We start from the raw sequence: 23,479 nt of genomic DNA, 5'->3' as shown, positions 1-23,479 counted from the left end.
TGGCATGTAAGTATCTCCCTCTGTGTGGGCTTCCAGTAGACTGAACACATGGGGGACCCAAATGGTTGCCTTGTAACTAAGGTATCCAAAGAAGACTAGCGTTGCTTCTTTTTCCTCTACAAAGTAAAAGTGATTGGGAGTGGATATTGCTGAGGAATTGTAAAAAGCTGGAAAGAGCTTGTGGACCATGTGGCTAAATGGCAAAGACATCATCTATATATCTCAGCCATAGTTTGGACTTGAGGGGGCAGAATTAATTCGGGAAATTCTAGTCTCTGTTGAGTGTGTATCTTAAAAATGCCTTTATTAATGCTAGCTTGAGTTGGCAAAATGTCAAGTTGTAAATAATTAATTCAGTTATTAAGTTTGGTTATTTCATTCCTGTGTCTATGTAGTTTATTCCAGAAATTTTCAACATGAATAACTAAAAATATGGAAATTTTAATAAAGTGGATTCGTGAATTTTACTTTTAACCAAATTTTTCTTGTAAAACATTTAGAGCCTGTGTAGCTCAGTAGAAGGCTTGACCGCATGAAGAAAGGATATGGTGGTTCAAATCTAGTCGCCAACTAGAGGAAATTTTTCTAAGCCTTTTTTTCGACCGGTTCCTGAGTTAGTCGATCTCTGGCACAGGCTAGTGGGTTTTTTCTCCTGGAAACTCTGGTTTTTCGTCCCATAAACTCAAGAAAATCACCCGTCGAACCCACACTATTTTCAGACGTTAAAAATATTGTGTTAGGGTTAGGGACCACAAGATGGCGGCACTAGCTTACCGCCTTCTTCACTGCGTACCGATGAATCAGTCATAGCCTTGGGCCAGCTATCTCTCTCTCTCTGATTGGCTATCAGTGGAGATTGAACTGCCCACTCAGTCTCCAAAAGTTAGATAGGGTAAACAGCTCCACCTACTCTCTATACAGGAACGAATAGGCGTTAGCTGAGCTGAGCTGACCAAATTTTTCAGCATTTTAACACTACTACTACTGAGGTACTAAATTGGTCTGTAATTTGCTACTTGACTATCTAACCTTTTTTCCATATCCTTGGAACCTAACCAGAGCTGAGACTTAGATTAAACAACTTCGTCAGAGACAATTCCAGTTGTCTTGCACAGTGGCGCACTCAGGATTTAATCTTGGAGGGGGGGGCGAGTATTCATGATTTAATCTTGGGGGGGGGGGCGAGTTGAGTAGACGATTTGAGAATACACACTATGCATTGCATACAACCTATGACTGAGCATCTGCAGTGATCGCCAATACATGATACCCGTGATCTCTGGTTTGGCTCGGGCAAACAAAGTATCGCCCGAACACTACTTCGTTCGGCTTGCATTCACAACGGCCGTGATTCCTGAGAGCCAGAGGGTATCCCCACCTTACGTGACCGCTAATTCATAAGTAGTATAGAAGTAGAAGACACAACATAAATAAAAAAATAATAATAATTTTAATTAGGTAAATATTTTTGGAAAATTTTCTAGTCTTTTTTTCCTTTTTATTTAGGGGGGCCAGGGCCCCTTGCCCCCCCCCCCCCTCCCTGGGTGCGCCAATGGTCTTGCACATTCTTATAGCACACAGGTTGACATATCGTTCTGTTCCACTGCTGTATTCATGTTGATATTTTTCAATATGTTAAGCATGCATCCAGTTTGTCTATCTCAATTTTCACATTAGTCTCTGTCCCATCAGAACGATGAAGTCTCCACCTGGATGATACACATTTGCAAAGTGATTGTTTAGTAGCTCAACTATCCTTCTACAATTATTCTTTCTCTTACTTGTTGCATCGTAAAAAATTTTTTTTGGATTTACTTTGGTTTGATTAGCTAATTTCCTCTTATAATCTGATTTAGCCTTTCTTACCATACTAATCACTCTTCTTCCCAGCACAATGTTTTTCTTTTTTTTGCAGTTCCTGCTATATATCTCTGCTCATCCATTAACCCTTAATTGGTTTATCCTCCTGACCCTGGGCATACCAGTCCGATAATACAACCTTCCATACTATTTGACATTATTTGTTTGTAATTTCTTAGGCCATGGCACTGCTCCAAGGCTGCCTCCTAAGTTTGCATTAATCACGCTTTGCAGTTCACACTTCATTATGGAGAATTCCACATGTTTAGCAGCCTTGTTCTGGAAGGTTGATTAGTTTCCCTGATCACAGGTGTTAGGGATACACCTTCTGATGGTATTATCAGATTCAACACTCTCAAGTCCCTGGTCCCTCAATTACATACTGTTTCAAGTAATTGATTTATCAATTACTTGAAACAGTATGTAATAAATACCATTTATTCATGTAATAAATATTCCTTTATAAATACTATTTCCATCTTACCATGCACTCTTTTCTCTCTTTCAACCTATGTCCACCATAGTCGAAGTACTTCATAATAATTGCTCAGCCTGCACTCACTGTGTTAATCTCCGACTACAAGGGGCCATCCCTGGAAGTTACGAAAGGAAACTGTGAGAAAGAGGGTGAGGAGTGGTTTCTTTGCATGGAGGGTGGTTGAACCATGGAATGCATTGCCTGATGGAGTGGTGAGATCGAGAATAGTCGATGCATTTAAGGAGTGGTATGATAGACTGTGCTTCCTAGGAGGGACCTCCCTCGATGAGTCCTGATAGACTTGTTTCTTAGAAAGGACCTCCCACGATGAGTCTTTTGACTCCATGGAGGCCTGAATAATAATAATAATAACAATAATCCCCTGGTCTATAGCAGAAAACAACAATATATTTTGTGCTGTTAGTCTATCTGGCACCACACATCCTCAAATGAAGAATTTTTCTCAAACCTAAACTCTTCCCTTCCTGAATTTCTATTTCTGTGTTGGCTAAAGTGAAGGGTATTAATGGATAATAGCTGATCTTCAGCTATCATCAGTAATACCCTTTCTCCTGTCCTATTCCCTCTATCCTCCCTGAAAATACAATATCCGTTATATTCTATTACAGTAACTATATCATCCTCTGTCAACCAGGTCTCACAGATGCGGATAAATTTTGGCTCAAGTCGAGCTGATCAATATTCCCCACTCCCTTTATTTCTAATGCTTCTGGCATTTGTATATGTGATTTCAACACTCCATTGAACCCACAATTATCCTTGTGTGATGTAATCATCAACCCTTTCAGACTCTAAACCTGTAAAACTGAACTCAGCATTGCATGATCATTTCTATATGCACACTCATGTGTCACAGGGGTGGCTAGACCTGCACTTGATTGCATCATCCCACTAACATCTCCAATATCTGTGATTTTGCACTTTCAACCTTTGTAATTGGAATTTTTGTTTTTCTCCTGTTGTTGTGGTTAGAACTCTCCATTTGATAGAAAGGAAGTACATAATAATCAAGAAAAACAATCACTTTCTTCTAGAAACAGACAATGCAACTAAATATAGCGAACAAAACTAATATTTTTTTGTTTAGTTGCGATCAAATCTCCCTCTATTCCTCCTCCACTTCAAGAATTTCCTAATTGCTATGTGAGAAAGGTTATTATGTCTAAATGTTATTTACTACTTTTTATTATTGAAGAAATCCACTGAAACTTTCAGCAATTATATAATTTGATAATAATGCGAAATGCATTCGTTAGTCTCAGGCGCTTCCCCATGGTACATGCAGCATTCCTTCAACTAACAGTCTTTCAAATTTATGGCCAAAAAAGTTAATTTCCTAAAGTGAATATATAAATGGGTGTGTTATTGTATGTGTGTGTATATACACAAACAGAACAGAGACCACTAGATTCAACTGATTAAATCTACCGGTTTCTGTTTCAGCTGTTTAATTTGCAATCATACCAAAGATGCCTTAATACCAAGATGAATGTTTATGCTAATAAAATAATAAAAAAAGTCATTCTTTTGCAAAAGTAAAATCCATACATGTTTAACTGAGATAATGCATATCTGGGAAAGGAGATTAATGACAAATACAATAATTTTTATTGTATCTGGTTTATCATTTACTCCTTGTGTGCTAAATGATGTCACATATGACAAAATTTGAAAATATTTTTCAAGTTTGTGTCCTATTATGATTTTAGTATCCATATTTGGGCTCAAATTATTTACTAATATCTTCAGCAAATCTGAGAAACAAATATAAATTATCTTTTAAAAAAAATAAAAACATCATTAAAATAGTAGAACTTACTTTCATTCACATATTGTGCAAATTCTCTAATAGACTTTAATGAGCTCAAATCCAGATGACGACATCCAATTTGCTTATTTCGGGTTTCCAATATTATTTCTTTTTTAGTTTGTTCACACTTCTTCAGATCTCGACAAGCCAATATAACTCTTGCCCCTAAAAGTTATAATAATAACTGCATTTTAAACTCAAGTGGGATTTTGAATTATTCCAATTTACAGATGTCCTAATTTAATTTTTCAGATGAAATCAACAGCTTGATATGTTAATGTCAATTTGATAGAAGTATATTATATAATGTAATAAACATATTTTCCCCAATTTTAACAACGCAACCGGCCATATAGATAAAATACATCACTCTGCATACACTTCGCATCTATCATATATTTCAACATAATATCAATGGTATTACAATTTTAATATGCACTTCACATCCATTGTAACCCTGACTGGTTAATGCTTAGATATAAAATAACTCTTTTTTTAACCAACCATATTCCTCTTTTTTGTTAATTTGTTCAAAATAATTACTTTTATATATAATCTGAAAATGGATAAAAGTGGTGGTAATGACAGGAATTGTAATAGAATGAAGGAGCTTAGGAAAGAGTTGATGAAAATGAATAGTGAAATGAAACATCTGGAGGCTGAGACAATGTCTAAAGAAGAGACTGACTGATGTGAATCAGAAAGTTAGTAGCATGAAGCAAATGTCAGAGGATAATTGCTTGTTTATTTGAGAATTCAATCATTAGAGGTATGGTGAATAAAAGTGTAAATAATACATGTTTTCTAGGTGGAACATTGAAACAAATAAACATGCTTTGCATGATAGGAAGAAACAGGCATCAGAATTTGTAGTAGTTGGGCACAAATGATCTAGATGGTGAAAAAAAAAGGAATATGGATAAAGATTTGAGGAAGTTGTTGCAGAATTAAAGGTTAATAGTGCTGTTGAGAAAGTGGTTAGCTTGTTGCCCAGATATGACAGCAGTGAATAGAGAAGGATAGCAGAGATAATGAATGGCAGGATGGCTGAGTTGCATGAGGCAAAGGCTTGTCTCATGCAACTCAATAAAGGATGTTGGAATGGTTTAATATTGATAGATTACATTTGAAGGAGTTTGGTTCAACAGTGGAGAATTTTGCTGAGAGTGCACAGTCGAGATAAAGTTAGTTATGCTAACTTTTTCTCATAACTTCTAGCGCGGTCGTAAATAACACTAAAGATAGTTATGACTGTGCACTCTCAGCAAACAACAGATTCTCCACTGTCGAACCAAACTCCTTCAAATGCAATCTATCAATATCAAACTATCTTTAATTTGCCAAAAATTTGGAAGACTTATCTTAAGATCAGGATCAACTAATACATAGCTCTAATACTTTTTTTTTTTACAACATTAGAGGGCACCAAATTAGAACTTTAGATCTTTTGTTTGTTACAATTTGAACTATTTCACTTGCTCACTGTCACGTGTGAACTGTAACATATTGTTTTATGCTCTGAAGATGCCAGTTTGAAATTATTATTATTAAGAGAGACCTGCAGGGAGTATGTACAGACTGAATAACAATCTGTACATTAATGAGTGCTGCAAAATACTAAATAAAAAACTTCCAAAATATTCCAAAGACTTTATTCTGGAAGCAGTAAATGGTTTTAGAAAAAGATATTTGTATATAAATCTAGCTTTCTGTTCTAACATTAATAACAGAAAAACACAGAAACACATATTGCATTTAGTGATTTTTGAAAAAGCATTTGATAAGGTAAAAAGAAACGTTTTATTTAATGCCTTATATGAAAGACAAATTCCAAATAACATTCTAAGAGCCATTACATGCATATATAATGGTAGCAGACCTGTGTTTGGCGAGCTCTGAAAGCTAAGTTATTTAGTTTAGAAAAATTAGTGATTTTAGATAAAAATTAACACCACAATACTAGATTGTATTATGGTGTTAATTAGGTTTAAGTTAAAATTTTTATTTAAATATAGTTAATATAAGTCATTTTGCAGGGTAAGCTGAGTTATATGGCATGGCAAATGGCACTGATGTTTAAGAAATTCAACCAGATGGACTTTATTCAGTGCACTGTCTATGAGATGTATGCATTACTTAAGGCGAATGAATGTTGGTTTGAAAGCGACAGTGGTGTGTGTGTGTGTGTGTGTGTGTGTGTGTGTGTGTGTGTGTGTGTGTGTGTGTGAGTGAGAGAGAGAGAGACAGTGTGCTGAAAATGCTATGAAAGTGGGTGTCAGATGTATGAATCAGGACAAGAGATTGAAGCAGTGGATATCTGCTTGACTATGCATTGCTCTACCGAATTTTGCATCTGCAAATAGTTGCATATCACCAGTTAAACCCATCCCAATATCATTAATATAAAAAATGAACAACTCCCAAAATTGAACACTAGTGACCTTCTCTTTCGGGATATTGCACCCCCATATACAACTTTCTGACACCTATCTGACAGCCAGTCACTGATCCAACTCAGAAGTCTGTTATCTATTTCAATTTATTTAACAGCTTGTCGTGTGGCAGTCTATCAAAAGCTTTTGCAAAATCTAAGTATACCACTGTATATGCATTTCCCTTGTCCAAGACATTTGTCACCTTGTTATACTGCATAAATAAGTTAGTAAAACATGATCTCCCTTTAACAAACTCATGCTGATAACCACAGAGAATATTGCTATTATCAATCCATTTCTGCATCCTACTTCTCATCAATCTTTCTAGTACCTTCATAACTCCAGATATACAGATTGGCCTATAATTTGTAGCCACAGCCTTCTCACCGCCTTTATGCAGTAAATTAATTTTACCTTCTTTCCACTCCCTTGGAACTTGTGCTGTTGTAAAACTCTTATTAAACAGGCATTCTACAGCCAAATCCTATCACCCTATTGACATCAAGGGTATTTCCTCAAATACCTCCTGCTCACTCATAATTAAGCCATCCTCTCCTATGTCCTCTACACTTAAGTTTCTCATGATTTCACCCTGATGAATGAAACACACTTATAAATTGATCATGGAATACTTCAACAATGTCTTCTGCAGCACTTACCATTCTACCATTTTCATCCATTAACATTCAACTTACCATAATCATTCTTCCTTCTACTTGTCACATATCTAAAAACTCTTTGTGGTTTTTCTTCACCTGATTTGCCAATTCCAGTTCATACTGCACTTTTGTTGTCCTTATTGAGTCACTCTCCTGGCTTGTTCTTTATACTTTTCATGCAATCAATTATTACCATTATTCATCTTGTACTGCCTCCAAAGTGCCATCTAGATTTCATGTTTAGGCCCCTCATTCATCCATTTTACCTTATTTAGCCATTTAACCTTCAGAATACATTCACATATTGATGCTGTCATGTATTTGATGGAAGTTTTTTCACTTGGCTATGCTACCAATTATATATTTGGTATCATAGCCAAGTTATATTATATTATATGCTATTATATAATTAAGGAAATAAATGCTGCTTGGGAACTGACAAAGAAATACATAAAAGCCAATTATATATTTGGTTTAATCCAGTGTTTCTCAACGTGGGGCAATTTGAATATTTTTTTTGGGGGGGGGCAATTAGAAAATGTACATATACATATTTATATTATACTTTTTCAGAATTTGGCTGACTATTATGCTAGGGGGGGCATCAAAATCTCTGAGACATTGAAGTGGGGCATAATCCAAAAAAAGTTGAGAAACACTGGTTTAATCCTTTATCCAAGTGTAAGCAAACAAAGTTTGTGCCTGAAGTATTTTCAGGACTGGGTCAACTCAAGGCAAAGTTGGTACAACTTCTCATCACTTCACATCATAATTGGTAGCATAGCCAAGTGAAAAAACTTCCATCAATTTATCTCTAATCCAGAGAATTATAATGAGGTGTGACACCTTTTGACAACTCGTATAGGTAAATATGATGACTTCTCCATTACTTCCACCTTAGTATCACCACCTCTGGGTCTGGCTCCCACTGATGAGACCTCAATAAAGGTCCAAACCGGTCTGGGTAATGGCCCTTCCCTTAATGCACAGCATTATACATCTCTGCAAGGAGATGTACTTTGCATTATGGGAGACACTAAGGCAAGTGGATGAGAACTTACACCACCTTTACCACGAGTTGCCAAAGTCCTGAAAGTACTTCAGGCGCAAACTTCGTTTCGCTTACACTTGGATAAAGGATTAATCCAAATATATAATTGGCTGTTATGTATTTCTTTGTCACTTCCCAAGCAGCATTTATTTCCTTACTGCTCAAGCCCTCATTCCATGGTATAGCTGCTCCACACTGTTTCCTGAATTTGTCATAATCACCAGTCTTGTACTTCCACATATATCCTTTCCTCACAGACGTCTGCATATGGCTAGCTGCAACCCATGTGATCATTTCATAATCACTCTCAACAACTGAAAGTAAGTGGGAAACCCCACTCACAATTACATCCTCTGATTTAATGATCAGATCTAAAACTCAATCTAAACGTAGCCTCCTTTACATGTTGCCCAAGATAGTTGTCTCTCGAGAACTCAAGAAATTCATTTTCCTTATTCCCATATGCTATTTGTCATTGCTATTATTTCTCTCTTTCATGTCTACCTTATGTGGACATAATTCCTCTGCTATCATCAGCAGTACTTTCCCTCCCTTCTTGTCCTTTTTATCCTTCGTGAAAAATACTGTATCTTCATTCAACCATGTTTCACTTATTCCAACAATTTTACGGTGAAGAAACTCAATCAGTGAAACCATTTCATCTCCTTAATTTCTGATACTTCTGGCATTTGTAAATAAACACAGCAGTTCACTTTTTTTTTTTTTTAGGTCTATAACCAGTCCTATCCAAGCCACTTTGTTGTGATATCCCCACCACACCTGCCCTCGCCCAATCACCTCTATCACCGCTTCCACATATATCCACTTAGTTTCAACTTCCCCATCCACATCCTGATCTATCCCATTTCTATGCTAATCAATCATTCCCATACATACATAGGAGGGTGGTCTGAAAAGTTCTCGGCCTCAACCATAGATGGCAATACTATTAGCACGATTTTTTTTTTCTAAGTTGGTATATCTGTCATAAGCATCCATGTGAAATTGCAAGTCATTCTATCAAGTAGTTTGTTTTATACAGCTGTCTGAAGCAAAAGTGTTATCTGTATTATCCCTTGAAATGGATAAAATTGAGTATCGTGTGGTTATAAAATTCTTTGTAAAAGAAGGTTTAATGGGCTTTCGAGTTTAAACATGGCCGTAATAGCCTTGAAGATGATCCACGTGAAGGACGTCCAAAAAAGTGTAACAACACCGAACTCATTGATCAAGTGCACGATATGGTATTGGATGACCGGCAAGTCATGAAAGTGCATGAAATTGCTGAGACTATAGGCATTTCAGAAGAACATATAGGATATATTTTGAATGAAGAATTGCAAATGAAAAAGCTTTGTGCAAGATGGGTGACGCACTTGATCACAGCAGATCAAAAACGCCCTCGCAAGAAAATCTCAGAACAGTGCTTGGAGTGTTTTAACAAGAATAAAACTGATTTTGTGCGTTGATTTATTACTATGGATGAGACTTGGATTCACCATTACACACCAAAATCCAAACAGTGGACAGAAGCTGGTTGTTCAGCATCAGTTTTGATATTTGTCCTGATATTTGCACTCTTTCTTCAACTCTGACACTAATACTGTTTCAATTGCCAAGCTCCTGATATTTCACTTCACTTTCTCCACTGCACTCAATCCGAAGTCATTCAAATACATTCCATGTCTGTATAATTCCATTCTTCCTTCAAACACATGCCATACATCCACAAACTGTACTCTCCTCACACAGCTCTGCTAGCATACCATTCATGATTCTGGCTCTTCATCTCAACTCATTGTCATACTTGGGCAACACACTGACAACCTTTCCCACCATACTGTTATCTTTCACTCTTCTCAGTGACCTCCTGATATTTGTCCTCACATTCTCCTTATGTCCACTTAAGTCATTTGCCCCTACAACCACCACTAATTCTCTTGCTAATTTTCTCCTCATTATCTTGTTCACTCTTTCTCCTGGATAGCAGACCATATGGACTCTACCATCCTCTTGAATCGATTGTCACCTCTTTTACTCTCTTTTCTTCCATTTTATTCTTTTGCATACTTTCATTTGTTTCCCACTAAACATCTAATATCACTCTACATATTCCTCATTTCATTTTTCATTTTGAATAACGGCTTCATCAAATCTTGCATTCCGACAATTTCACTCTCTGTCACTCCTGTAGTCTCTCTACTTCTCGTTCTGCCACACCTTACCTCCGTTTCCTCATTTATACTTCCTTTCACTCCCTTATCACTTACTTTCACTTCTACATTTTTGTATTCTTTCACTCTCTCATTCTCACTAACTTTTGTTCCATTTCCATTTACACTATCTTTCATTTCTTCAGTCTGTTTAGCATTTGTTTACTCATAGTCTAATAAAATATCACACTTCCTACAGTGATCCATATTTTCTCTCATCTCCTGTTAAGAAAAGAGATTTGAGAGTGGTAGTAGATTGAGAGAGTCAAAGTTTAAAAGATATATTGCTAAGAATGACAAAGTAGCTCATAAGATTACCTCATTATTGAAAAACACATTAACAAGTAGAGACAAGGAAGTTATAAGGACTTGATACATCCAAACATGGAATCTTGTGCTCAGGTCTAGTCTACTGGGTTGCTTGGAGATAAGGAAGTGGTGGAGAGAGTTCAGAGGCAAGTGACCAAGATGGTGATTGGTCTCTGTGGAATGCTCCCCATGAGGAGAGACTGAAGGTCCGTGGGTTGCAGAGGTTGATTGATAGGCATAAAAAGAGATATGATAGAAACATTTAAGTTACTTAAAAAGGTTTTATAGGGTTGAAACAAGGAAGAGGTTTCAGAACTTGGATAGAGGATGCAGAACAATAGATCATCCCCGGAAGGTGAGTAAAGGTGTGGTTAGTAGGTGTGTGAGACTACATTTTTCGCTTGGGAAGTGGTGAATGAACGGAATGGGTTGCCAGTCAGTTATGGGCACTTTGTCTGTTAATGGGGTTAAGGAGAGATATGATAAATTGTGTAAATAGTTTGGATCTCCTGCAATGAGTCTTTGGTCTGCATAGAGGTGTCAATACAATAATAATAAAAATAATGGATTTTTATTTTTTAATTTTTATCACTGAAGAACAATCAACCATGCTAATGCTTTTTGTAACAAAAAACCCTTATATGATTGGTGATGGTGGTGGGGGAGGGAATAAATCAATTCTTAAATTGTGCCCAAAATAATATATCTGTTTTTTCTTTAGTGTTACACAGTAAAATTTGTCTGAAATGAATTTACATTCGTTTCAGACAAATTTTAGAAACTACAACCATGTTAAAAATAATTATTTTAATTTCCCGACATTTTGATCTTCATATTAAGGTCATCATCTAGAGCAGTGCCTCAGAAACTTATGGATGCCAAGGCCCCCTTTGGAAAAATTAAAATATTTCACGGTCCCCATCGAAAAAAAAAATCGTAATATAGACACATGTTATTATAATATTTATTGTATTTATATTCAAGATTTTGCATTTGTAATCTTTTTTTGTGTTTCTTATCATCATCATCAAATTCCTGCCATGTACTCTCAAAGGGGTGTTACAGGATATGATAGTACTACATGAAAAATTTACATCATTACTAAATTCCTATCTAAAATTTTCCTCCAAATCAGTCTGTTAATCGTCAACATTATCAGATCTTATATTTCTATCGTCTAAGGCACATTGTACCATATCAATCCACCTGTATCCTTGGTCTTCCTTTGGGTCATTTTCCTGCCAACCTGGCAGAGAACACTTGTTTTACTAATATTTCCTTGCCCATTCTGTTTAAGTGACCATACCACCTGAGATTAGCTCTGCTAATGCATTCCTGGATGAAATTCTGACCTAATGTCCAATCCTCACCTTCTCATGGTGCACCCTGTTGGGTATCTACCTGGATAGTGAACAAACGAAGATGGGCTGGCAATTTGGGATTTAGCCGAACAAATTGTATTCTTATTGGCTTAAACCAAAATACAAAATGATGTTTCTTATCAATACCTTTGAAATGAAACTTATATGAATAAGCATATATTTGCTAATATTCATTAATCACTGAAATACGCAAGAAGCAAAATTTGTGAACCAACACCAATGTGTGATTTTTTCCATTAAAATATAAAAAAGAACAAAAAAGAAATAATAAATAATAAAAATTAAATACGTTTCTTTTAAGATGAAAAAAAATCTACTTAGTCTTAAAACATTTTAAATTTGTTTTCATTATTTCACAGCCCCCTCAACAAAACTTACGGCCCCCAAGGGGGCCGCAGCCCACAGTTTGGGAAGCACTGATCTAGAGTATACACACACATATATACAGAGACAAGCTATATTACATTTTACACAGTATGCCAAAGAGACAATGAGCTGATCAACAGTTATTCTACTGGTCTGACCTCTAGTGAAAAAATAATAATAATAATAAAATAAATAACTACATCAAAACTATATTCTATTTATGACCACTTCAGAGAACAATTTCACAGATAGTTTTATTACAGCAAAAGTGATATCCTAATTTAACATGAGAGTTGTTATAATAGAGTTAAGATCCTGTTTTACCTACAGTCCTATTTATAATTAACTCTTAGGCAGAAAGGGTTATGTAAATATGTGCCTTCCATATTCTTGGGATTTTCAGACCATCATTATTGTTAAGATTAGGGTGGTTGATAAGAATTTCCCAGGCCTCCTTAAATTTATTTTCATACAACGTTTTGGTAAAATGTAAACAACAGGTGTCTTTCCAGTCACTTCTATGTAAAGTATTCAGGACATGATCAGAAAGGCCAGCTTTACCATAGTTATTAAATTTAATGTGCCGTTTATGTTCTTTTTTTTTTTGGAAAGGAATTGTACATCCTTTTTTCCCTATATAGGGAAAATTACCTATTCAGGTGCAATGAATATGGTATATTCCTTTCAATCACAACTGAGATTGAAAGGTAGAACACACTTCCTTTTCTAGATACACTTGTCACACATCTTCCTTCTGGCAGTCTTTGCTTCGCTGTTTACCAGAAACCTATCCATACTGGCCAATGTATATACACACAAACTCCTACCACCACCCAACACAAAAACTAGATGTCATTAACACACTAAAAAACAGGGCTTTGAAGATTTGCTCCAATGAACAAGCACTTAAAGATGAATTAAAAGTTAACAGCAATACCTTCCTGAAAAATGGCTACAGCCAAAATACTATCAACAAAATTCTTCACAAGACCTCACTTAAAAAAATAAACTAGATTACAATAAAAACTGTATCCATTTCATAAAAGGGATATCATTACATTAAAGGGATATCAGATAAAATAAACAGAATGCTACAGAAATACAACCTTAAAGCCACCTTTAAACCTCCTGCAAAATTAAAGAACTTACTCAACTCATCCAAGCATCCTCCTCTGCTGGCCCAGACTGAAGTATACCATATTCACTGCACCTCTAATTTGCCCTATATAAGGGAAATAGGAAGCACAATTCCTATCCAAAAAAGAAACAAACAGCCTATAATCCCAAGAATATGGAAGGCACATATTCTAACCACCATTGACCTTTCTGCCTAAGAGTTAATTATACATAGGATTGTAGGTAATCCAGAATCTTAACTCTAATATAACAACTCTCATGTTAAATTAGGACATCACTTTTGCTGTAATCTATATGAAATTGTTCTCTGAGGTGGTCAGAAATAGAATATAGCTTTGATGTAGTTATTTTATTTCATTTATTTATTTTATTTTTTTTTTTTTTCATTAGAGGCCAGTAGAATAACCATTGATCAAATCAGTCTCTTTGGCATGCTGTGTGAAATGTAATGTAGCTTGTCTCTGTATATATTGTCCACCCACTGATGCCAGAACCTCAGCTGACAATGTGCCAAGAAGAGTCAATTCATATTGAAGGGGAGAAAGGAATAAGGAATGTACAAATTCGTCACCAACACGCAAAATCACGTGCTTTAAACGTAAAATTTTCCAACTGTTGTACAAGCAAAATAGTTACCATTTTATAAACTAGAATTCCCATAAAAGAAAAAGAAAATTTTCTGACATATAATAATAAACTCACAACACGAAATGCATTGATTACCCTATTATCGGAATGGATTCACCTTCTGCCATGCGAGGAAGTGTTGAGGGGTCTCGCATCTGTGGTCACACAGTATATGTGTGTGTACTCCAGATGATGACTTTAATATGAAGGTCAAAATGTCAGAAAATTAAAATAATTATTTCTAACATGGTTGTAGTCTCCATAATTTGTCTGAAATGAATACATCTGCTTGTATTGATTTTAGTTACAAAATTTCTAATTGACCAGTGATAAACTAAAATTTACAACCAAAACTTTAATCCATTCACACAGTGAGGACACCACAGACTTTATATTATTTTGGTTACTGGACTTCGTCACTTTCTTTTTCCATGAAGCCCCAAACTACAGTAGTCCAAAGGGAGAGTTAATTCCTTATCCCTACTCAGTGTGTGTGTGTGTGTGTGTGTGTGTGTGTTTAATGTCAATGATTCTGTCTGCTAAGATAATGAGCCAAAAGGCTATTCTGTCTGATTCTGTCTGCTGTTTTGTCCACTTTTGCAATGTGTTTCCTGAACTTTAATTCCCTGTCCACTACCACTCCCAAATCCACAGCCTTATTCAGTTTCATGTAGTGCAGTCTCAATGAAACATAAGGATTATAATCTCCTCAATCAAACTAATCTTTCTTAATATTGGCAGTCATTATCTTTTGCTCACGATGTTCTATTCAAATCCTCCTTAAGTATTTATACATTAATTTCATTTACTATTGTCCTCTTCAGCAAGTATCACATGCAAACAACCTAATGCTTTAGTTCAAATAATTTCCAATATTATTAATGTATAAATTAAACAGCAATGGTACTAGCACTGAGTCCTATGGCATATTAGGTTATACATCTGATCACTTTCAGTCTCTTAGACACTATCCTTCTAGAGTAATCTGGTAGGACAGTGCAGATGACAAATGATACAGTGATCATTTTTCATCACCAGCTTCATAATCATTCTCATTTGCTCCAATTTCTGTAATAGGCTTTGTGAAGCATCCTATCAAATGGCTTTGCAAAGTCCAGTTATAATGTAGTATAATTACTTCTCTCATTTGATTTAAATATCACTTTATGAGTATTCTTGTATTATAGAAAGTGAGCTGTAACGTAATTTTCCAATACCTTATCTTAATCATCACTCCATAGTAGATTGAATTTGCTAAAAGTAATTAATTATTAGTAATATTTTTGAAATACTTAATCATAATTCAGGATACTGGGAAATAAATTATAAAAAATAATTACCTCTTTTTGCAAATTCCTTTGCCACTTCCTTGCCAATGCCAGTGTTTGAACCAGTGACTATAGCTGTTTTTCCATTAAGAACCTCTGGTCCTCTGTATCTGCAGCCACCGATGTATTCTCTAAATGAATAAATAATATCAAAACAAGTAAACATTTTATGGAAGCTAAAATAAATGCACTCCCACAAGATGCAATATCAATTTCTTTTTTAAGAAGATTAAACTGTTTTATAACTCACAAATCATAATTGATTCAAAATAAAATTTTAATGCATTTTTGACTAATTACACCAATTTCAAAATAATCCTTATTTAACATGAAATATAATCATCATCATCATGAATATCAAGGATTTAGGCCTAGCATGGCCTGTTCTGGCCTTAGAAGTCATCGTTGAATCGTTTAAGAGGACGTTCTGGTTTTCTTTTTCTTAATGGCTTGTACTTTAATGCTTGTTTTGGTAATCTTTCTGTTTTCATTCTTTGAATGTGTTCCGCCCATTTATGCTTATATTTTTTAATTTTAATTATTAATGGTTCTTGGTTTAATTCTTTCATAATTTCTTCATTTCTTTTGTGATCAAATAATATAATATAATAATAATAAAATAATCATGATTTGTTTAAGAGAATCATGTTGAAGATAAATGTACTGGTAATGAATTTAACAAAAGTTATCACAAGTGACAGACTTCTTGCAAAGAATTCTGTAACTTCATGAAGCCCGATAATAATAATAATATCTTTTTTAAAGTTATTTACTTTTTTTTGTAAGTAATTGATAATGTTTGCTATCCTACTAGAATATTTATAAAAACACTGGGAATCTTGTAAAAAAAAAAAAGGGGGGGCGGGGAGGTATTCCTGCATGCATATCATTATACAGGATAGTAAAGAGAGATAGAGAAGAAATAATATTTACATTTATATTATACAACAGCAGTTTTCAGATTTCCAAATACAGTGATCATTTCTGATGATCAGGGTATTATTTCCAATATAGTCCTTTCCTTCGTGTTACCTCAAGTTTTACTCTAACATGGTAGTTGCTTCCATAATTTTCATAATGTATTTCCAACATAGATTTTGTCTCTATTTGGAAAGTAATTCAGACATTAACACTGCTTAGCCACATTGATTTGTAGGGCATTTTTAGAATGCATTAAAAGAAGAAATCTTATATCATTTAACAGAAAATCTCTGTTAATCTGAATTGGAAAGAGAAGAGTATGGATTAATGAAAAAATATACAGTACACTCTGCGTTTATGTGTATTTGCATACATCATTACTATTATATGGGCACTACATGAAATCCATTTGACCTCATGCACTGACAAAGCACAACTGATTCTTCCAATCCATTCTTATTCACCATTCTCCATACAAATGAAAATCTAGTCCTCATGCCCTTGCTAACCACATTCTTACTTAATTTCCAGGATTGACTATGGTTTTCCTCACCCTAGTCATGTACTGAAAAATTTAATCTGGATCAATCCAAAAAATCTCTTTAATTGACTTAAATGTCTCTATTATACCCTTCCATTTTTTCCCCACCTAATAACCAATTTCTGAAATCCACAAATTTCCAATCTATCCTCATATATATGGAGCATCTTGGTAACCTGCATCTGAATCATTTCCACATTTTCAAAAAACCCAGTTGATCAGATCTGTTCATAATAAAGATGGGACTATGTATCAAATAAGTATAACAACTTCGTCTCTGTCAGTGTGTCCTTTAATAACCCCGTAACTCTACAAGCTATTTTAGCCACTTTTGCAATATAATCAGAGTGCATGCACAGTACCCACAAATCCCTAGCCACATTAATTTCTTGCAGCCCAGTTCCAACACAGTACACAGCTGTTATCTTTTCATTGAAAATGCACAACTTAATTACAATTTGCCATATTAAACTAACAGCTATTCTTCTTTGCTCATACTGTCTGTCAGTCTATATAAATCATCCTACAAGATCTTTATATCATCCTTATTAACTATTGCTCTACCAAATTTTATATCATCAGAAAAAAAAAAAAAAACCTGAATATTTCCCTCGAGTCATTTTCTACATCATTTGTATAAAAGTTAAACAGCGTGGTCCAGATTCAAGTACAGTGTGTGTGCGTGTGTTGAGGCTTAAGTGCTGTGAGGTTAAACTTCCAACATCATGTTAGAAGTTTAATGGAATATTTTCACCACTGGGAAAGGATTAAAACTATAAAAAAAAATCAGCTAATGCCTTGTATTCACTTTTGGAGACTGAGTGAGCAGTTCAATCTCTACTGTAAGCCAATCAGAGATAGCTGATCCAAGGCTATTGCTGCCATCTCATGGTACGTAACCCTAACACAATATTTTTAATGTCTGAAAATAGTGTGGGTTCCAGGGTCAATTTTCTTGAGTTTCAGAGAGACAAAACTCACTTGCCCATGCCAGAGATCAACTGACTCGGGAAGAACCAACTGAAAAAAGGTTTAAAAAAAAGTTCCTCCTGTTGGCAACTAGAATCGCACTAGTGATGCTCTTTCTTTGGGCAGTTTGGCACTGAGGAGCGTAAACACCACTTCCACTGAGCTACACAGGCATTAACCAATTTTAACTAAAATTACTAACTTCAACTAAAATTTAATTAAATTAACTAATTAAAACTGCTTCCAATATTTCATCTCAGTCACTGAGACATCTTCAGGGATTACAAATAACTTTTGTAATAACACACTCAAATACAATACTAAGTGAAACACATGGGTGACTCAAGTCCTAATCTAGGTAGTGTGTCTGTTTGTAGGTGGCCTAGGATGTAACGTGGGATCTCTGATAATTAAAGTTTTCCAAATTTTGGGAAGTTTTATGCAACCATATTTATTTAAATTCGGTTGATTTTTGGGTGCCGCTGCAGATTCTAAAAACAGTCATTCTTTTTTTAATTTACTATGATGGGGCATGGTGGCTTTTTTTTCAGGAGATCCTGTGGGTTGTATCCAAAACATGGTCTGCAAGGCCAGATTGACCATAGTCATGAATGCAGATGTATGATTTGTGTTCTTCTAAACAGATGACTGCTGATCTGCCTGTCTGTCCAAAGTAAGCCAGCTTGCAGGAACAGAGTACTCTATATACTCTAGGCACTAAGAGAGGAGGGAGAGATGATCTTTGGTGGAACGGATAAGGGTAGTAAGTTTACACTTACCCCTTAAACGCTGTGTGGAGGTTGTACTTTTTTAATGACCTGGCTATGTTTTCTGATGTGCCACAGATGTAGGGTATGGTGATGGCATTTCTGAAGTCCTTCTGAAGAGATAGCCAGGAATGGGAGAGGAACTGATTATTTTTTTTAATTCTGTAATCGCTGTAGCCATTGGAAAGGAAGGTATTGTGTATGTGGTTGAGTTCAGTTGAAAGAGAGTTCCACTGGAACAAAGCTTGTGGACTCTATTGGTTAGTTTTATAATGCCATATTGTTAAGCAGTGGAGGGGGGGGGTTGTGAATGTATCTGCCTGTGAGAGGTTTTCTATATAAGAGAAGGAAAGGTTACAATTAGGAAGGCGTGTTACTAAAGTGTCAAGGGTAAACTATTGTTATTTTTCTTTTCCATTGTCAACTGTATTCTTGGATGTAGGCTATAGAGGTGATTGAGGGAGGAGTCTAATATGTCTGGGCCATGAGGCGAAATAAGAGAACACATCATCTACATATCTTAGCCAGATAGAAGGCTTGAGAGGGGTTGAGTCTATGGCTTATTTTTCAAGATTTTCCATGTAAAAATTGGCAAGAGGGGTAAGTGTGGGGGGACCCATAATGGTTCCCTCTACCTGTTTGTAGATTTTTGTTCTTCCAAGAAAAACAACCAGAACTGATTTCCTTTGCCATCAATTCCGGTTATTTTTCTTGGTTGAAGAAATGCAGAAATCATGTATTTCTCATATACAAATAGTGAAAAGGTATAAAACCTTATTATTAAAATACCTCTGGATTACAGCTAGCTTACTCTGATATCTATCCATTAACAACCCTCTTATCCAATCACCGGTTTCATATCCAAACCCATCTGCTGCAACAGTTCTGTGTGGTACCCTGTCAAATGTTTTTGAAAAGTCCAGCAGTATCATTCTGTAGCCATTATCTTTATCCAACTCGGCTGTCACTTTATTATCAAAAGTGAGTAAATTACTGAGGCATGATCTACCCTTCACAAATCCATGCTTTTCCCCAGTACAGTATTCTATGTCTATCCATCTATTCCTGAATTTTGTCTTAACCAACTTCTTTAATACCTTGACGACCACTCCTGAAATGCTGATTGTATGCCAATTTGCTACTTCTATAATGGAACCACCTTTATGAAACAAATATTTTCCTCTCTTTTCACTTCCTGGGAACTCTACCAGAACTGAGACTCAATTTAGTCAAGAGCACTACCAGTTACCAAGCACATTCTTGTAATGCATGAGCTGATATTCCACAAAATCCCATAGCTGTATTCACATCAGGGTTCTGTAATATTCTATACACACATCAGCCCTTATCACATCTATTACTGCAGTAACTCTGCCTGGACATCTCTGCAAATTGATTGCTCAGTAATTCAACTATTTCATCTGCTTCACATCTCTCTACCATCAGCATTCATCAAAATTATTTTACCATAGTCATTCTTCCTTTCATTTACTACATATATTGAAAAGAACTTTTTTGACTTAGTTTGGATTACTTTAGATAATTCTCTGTCATACTTTGATTTCTTTCTAACCATACTGGTCACCCTTTTTGGCTTGTGGTTTATACTGTTTGTGGGCATGCTGATTGCTTTTTCTCTTTAAATTCCCTCCACAAGCTTTTTTTTTCCCCTCCAACTCCTGCTTAATGAGCTACTCATTCACTTAATTCCTATTTTAGACTAGGTTTGCTACCACTACCTTCAAACACCCGTTGACCACTTCCCATGAATGACTAACATTTTTTCTTTGCAATTTGTCCTCCTGTGGTACCACTCTAAGAAGTTGCCTGACTTTGCTATTACTACCAACTTTAATTTTATACAACACCCTTCTTTACTGAAAATTCCACATTCTTACCATCTAGCCACAACACAGAGCCATCTTAGTTATAACTAAATTATCTGATGTAATCACAAGATCCAGCACTCTAAATCCTACCTTCTATCATATGCTGCCTTAGCAGCTGCATAAATTCCATTTCCATACACCCGTTTCCAATCCATGTCCCCACAGCTAAATCCTAATAATAATTACCTGTCATTCATAGCTTTCCTTGCAATCTCTGGTCTAGAGCAGCAAGGGACTAAATATTTTGTCCCTATTAGCATCTATCTCACACCAAACGTCCGTTAGCTCAACTCAAAAACTCTAATCTGCGCTACTTTCCATCTCCCTGAACTACTACTCTTTTTTTCTTTTTTGGCTGCAATCTATCTATCCCTGTAGTGTACCCTTCCCCCGCATCTTGTTTTCCCCCTATTCGCTCTAAAAATTCTCTAGCCTTCACATTTTATAGTAATATCACCTTCTGTCAACTATGTCTCGTTAATACCAAGGACTTTTGGGCCAAAAATTCCTGCTTTTGGCATTAGTGTACAAAAAGCGTATTAAACTGCTCAGCCCACAACTATCCTTTGCACTTTGCATCCTTTGCAATTATACTTTGCACTAACCATCCCCCATTATTATTATTATTATGTGACACCTCCAGGGAGTCCAAAGATTCATCGAGGGAGAGTGTACCAACAGCAGCGAACGATTGATCCCCATTCCTGGTGCTACCTCAGGAACTAAATTTAGCTTTTCTGTTCATTCGCACACGTTTCCTTATTAATTTAATCCTAAAATATTTTCATTTATTTTTTAATTCATTTTCTTAACTAATTAAGACACTCACTTGAAAAAAACAATACCTCCAACAAAAACACCAAACGCACTCCCAATTACCATAGGTTTAGTCGGTTGATATTTCATTTTTGTTTACACGAAAGTACATGTGATTCTCCCACGTTGGTCGTAAGGCCTCCTAACGGACGGAAGAATTAACAAATTCATTATTTTTACGGCTATTTTGCCTGCTTTCGTTTAGGAGTGCCCCTTTTTTTAATGCATTGGCTTTTAACTCAAGAATTCTTAGGGCATTATAGATGTATTTTAAAGACAAATATATATTCAGAGTAATAGAGGAAGAAATTCGCAAGTACATTTTTTTGGATGTTGTTGGCTGTCTTCTTTCTGTGATATGCATAGTTTTGCTATTAGGGTGTTGAAAGGAAAGGGGATTTGGGAAAAAATGTGGGTAAGGTTTTGAGGCAATGTGGGAGAATTAATTTGAAAAAACATTTTTTATATAATATATACATATATTATTACTTTAAGGGAGCTTTTTTGGGGGAGAGATGAAAGAGGGCGCTGAAAATAGATTTTTTTTTTTGAAGAAGGGGAGGGGTTTATGGGAAAAGGGGAGCCGGGAAGAAGGTTAATTAACGAGTGCGAGCTGTTTCGACTATGCGTTGTTGTCGGAAATTCATGGGGGAAGTGGATGCTATGTCATGTCGGCTTTGGGACTTGGGACTTTGAAGTGCTTATGTTATCGCCTATTGGTCGGAGTTGTGACCTAATTTTTATGTTATTATTATTATTATTATTATTATTATGACACCTCCAGGGAGTCCAAAGACTCATCGAGGGAGAGTGTGCCGACAGCATCGAACAATTGGTCCCCTTCCAACTACTAAACGCGCTCAAACTTACTTAACTGAGCCATTAGTAGCAGAGGCTCTACCAATCGACCAACCTTTGCGGGCTTATGGAGGATCCAACATTCGGAGATTATGTAGGGTCGGTGGACGTTGATTGAGTTTTCGTCACATTTTATGGCTATCGTTTCCGATATTCTCAGCATTGTTTCGTTGTCTTGTATGTCTATTATTATGGCCTTGCCGATGTGCGGGGTATGTTTCTGTTCCAGGATGTGAACTGCTATTTCTGTTTTCCCTGTACATTGTATTCTATTTTTCTTTTTGATGCTGCGTTTTTTAGTGTTTAAATGTTCTGGAGCAGGGATGTTACAGTCATGGAAGTGTTCTTGTAGTCTTGCCCATAAAGACTTCATAGTAGAACCTGTGCAAGTGATATCACAGTCTTTTAGGCAAAGAAATTTGTAGCCTACGTTGTGATGTTCTAATATTTCTTTGTGTGTGTGTGAGAGAGAGAGAGAGAGAGATTTAGTGGGTTTTAGAAGTGTTGCCAAATTTTGGTTTGTGGTAAATACAAGCTTATAGTCAGTATGCTTGAAAATGTATTGTAGGCTTTATATGTGTTCTGAATGTATGGCAGTTTGATAACTTTTTTGTGTTGGGAAGTTTGTTTTGGTTGTTTTGGCAGGTTTTTGTGGTCCTGTTTGCTTAATTTATTAGTTGTGTAAGATAATTGCGATTTTTAAAAATCTGTGTTAATTTCTTTATTTCTGTGTTGAGATAATTATGATTAGTTGAAACTTGTAAGCTTTTATAAATTGTGATAGGATGACCGATTTTTTAACTGAATATGGATGGTATGAGCAGGGCCGGCCATCTCGGGAGTGCAGTGGGTGCAATGCACTTGGGCCCCACGATCGAGTAGGCAAAGTCTGTACACATTTGCGGAATCGTATTATATTTCGAATGTGTTTTTTTTGTTTGTTTATTTTTGTTTTCCTGTGCCAAAATCATTTGCAGGTAAGAGGTTTTACAATACGTTTATTTCGAATCCTTTAATTTTTACCTTCGAAAAATATTTTAGG

At 35.7% G+C, this 23,479-nt stretch overlaps 1 protein-coding gene across 4 annotated transcripts in view; it reads right to left on the bottom strand.

Annotated features, from left to right (window-relative positions):
- LOC150095101 (retinol dehydrogenase 13-like) overlaps positions 1 to 21,702 on the bottom strand; it is a 161,033-nt gene extending 139,331 nt beyond the window's left edge. For all 4 annotated transcript variants that reach the window (XR_016550174.1, XR_016550173.1, XM_090411553.1 and 1 more), the window contains exons 1-3: positions 21,593 to 21,702; positions 15,689 to 15,807; positions 4,179 to 4,334 (exon numbers count right to left, since the gene is read on the bottom strand). Coding sequence is in view for 2 of the 4 variants with exons in the window: in XM_090411553.1 (XP_090267679.1) it covers positions 4,179 to 4,334; positions 15,689 to 15,807; positions 21,593 to 21,669 (352 nt within the window). In the remaining 2 variants the exon portion in view is untranslated. The remainder of the gene's footprint in view (positions 1 to 4,178; positions 4,335 to 15,688; positions 15,808 to 21,592) is intronic.
- Positions 21,703 to 23,479: the final 1,777 nt, after the last annotated feature.

Source organism: Typopeltis vanoorti, chromosome 21 (genome assembly GCF_054136105.1).
Source record: "Typopeltis vanoorti isolate ZY-2024b chromosome 21, IOZ_Tvanoo_1.0, whole genome shotgun sequence".
Lineage (NCBI taxonomy): Eukaryota > Metazoa > Arthropoda > Arachnida > Uropygi > Thelyphonidae > Typopeltis > Typopeltis vanoorti.
This window is presented reverse-complemented; position numbering and strand designations above follow the sequence as displayed.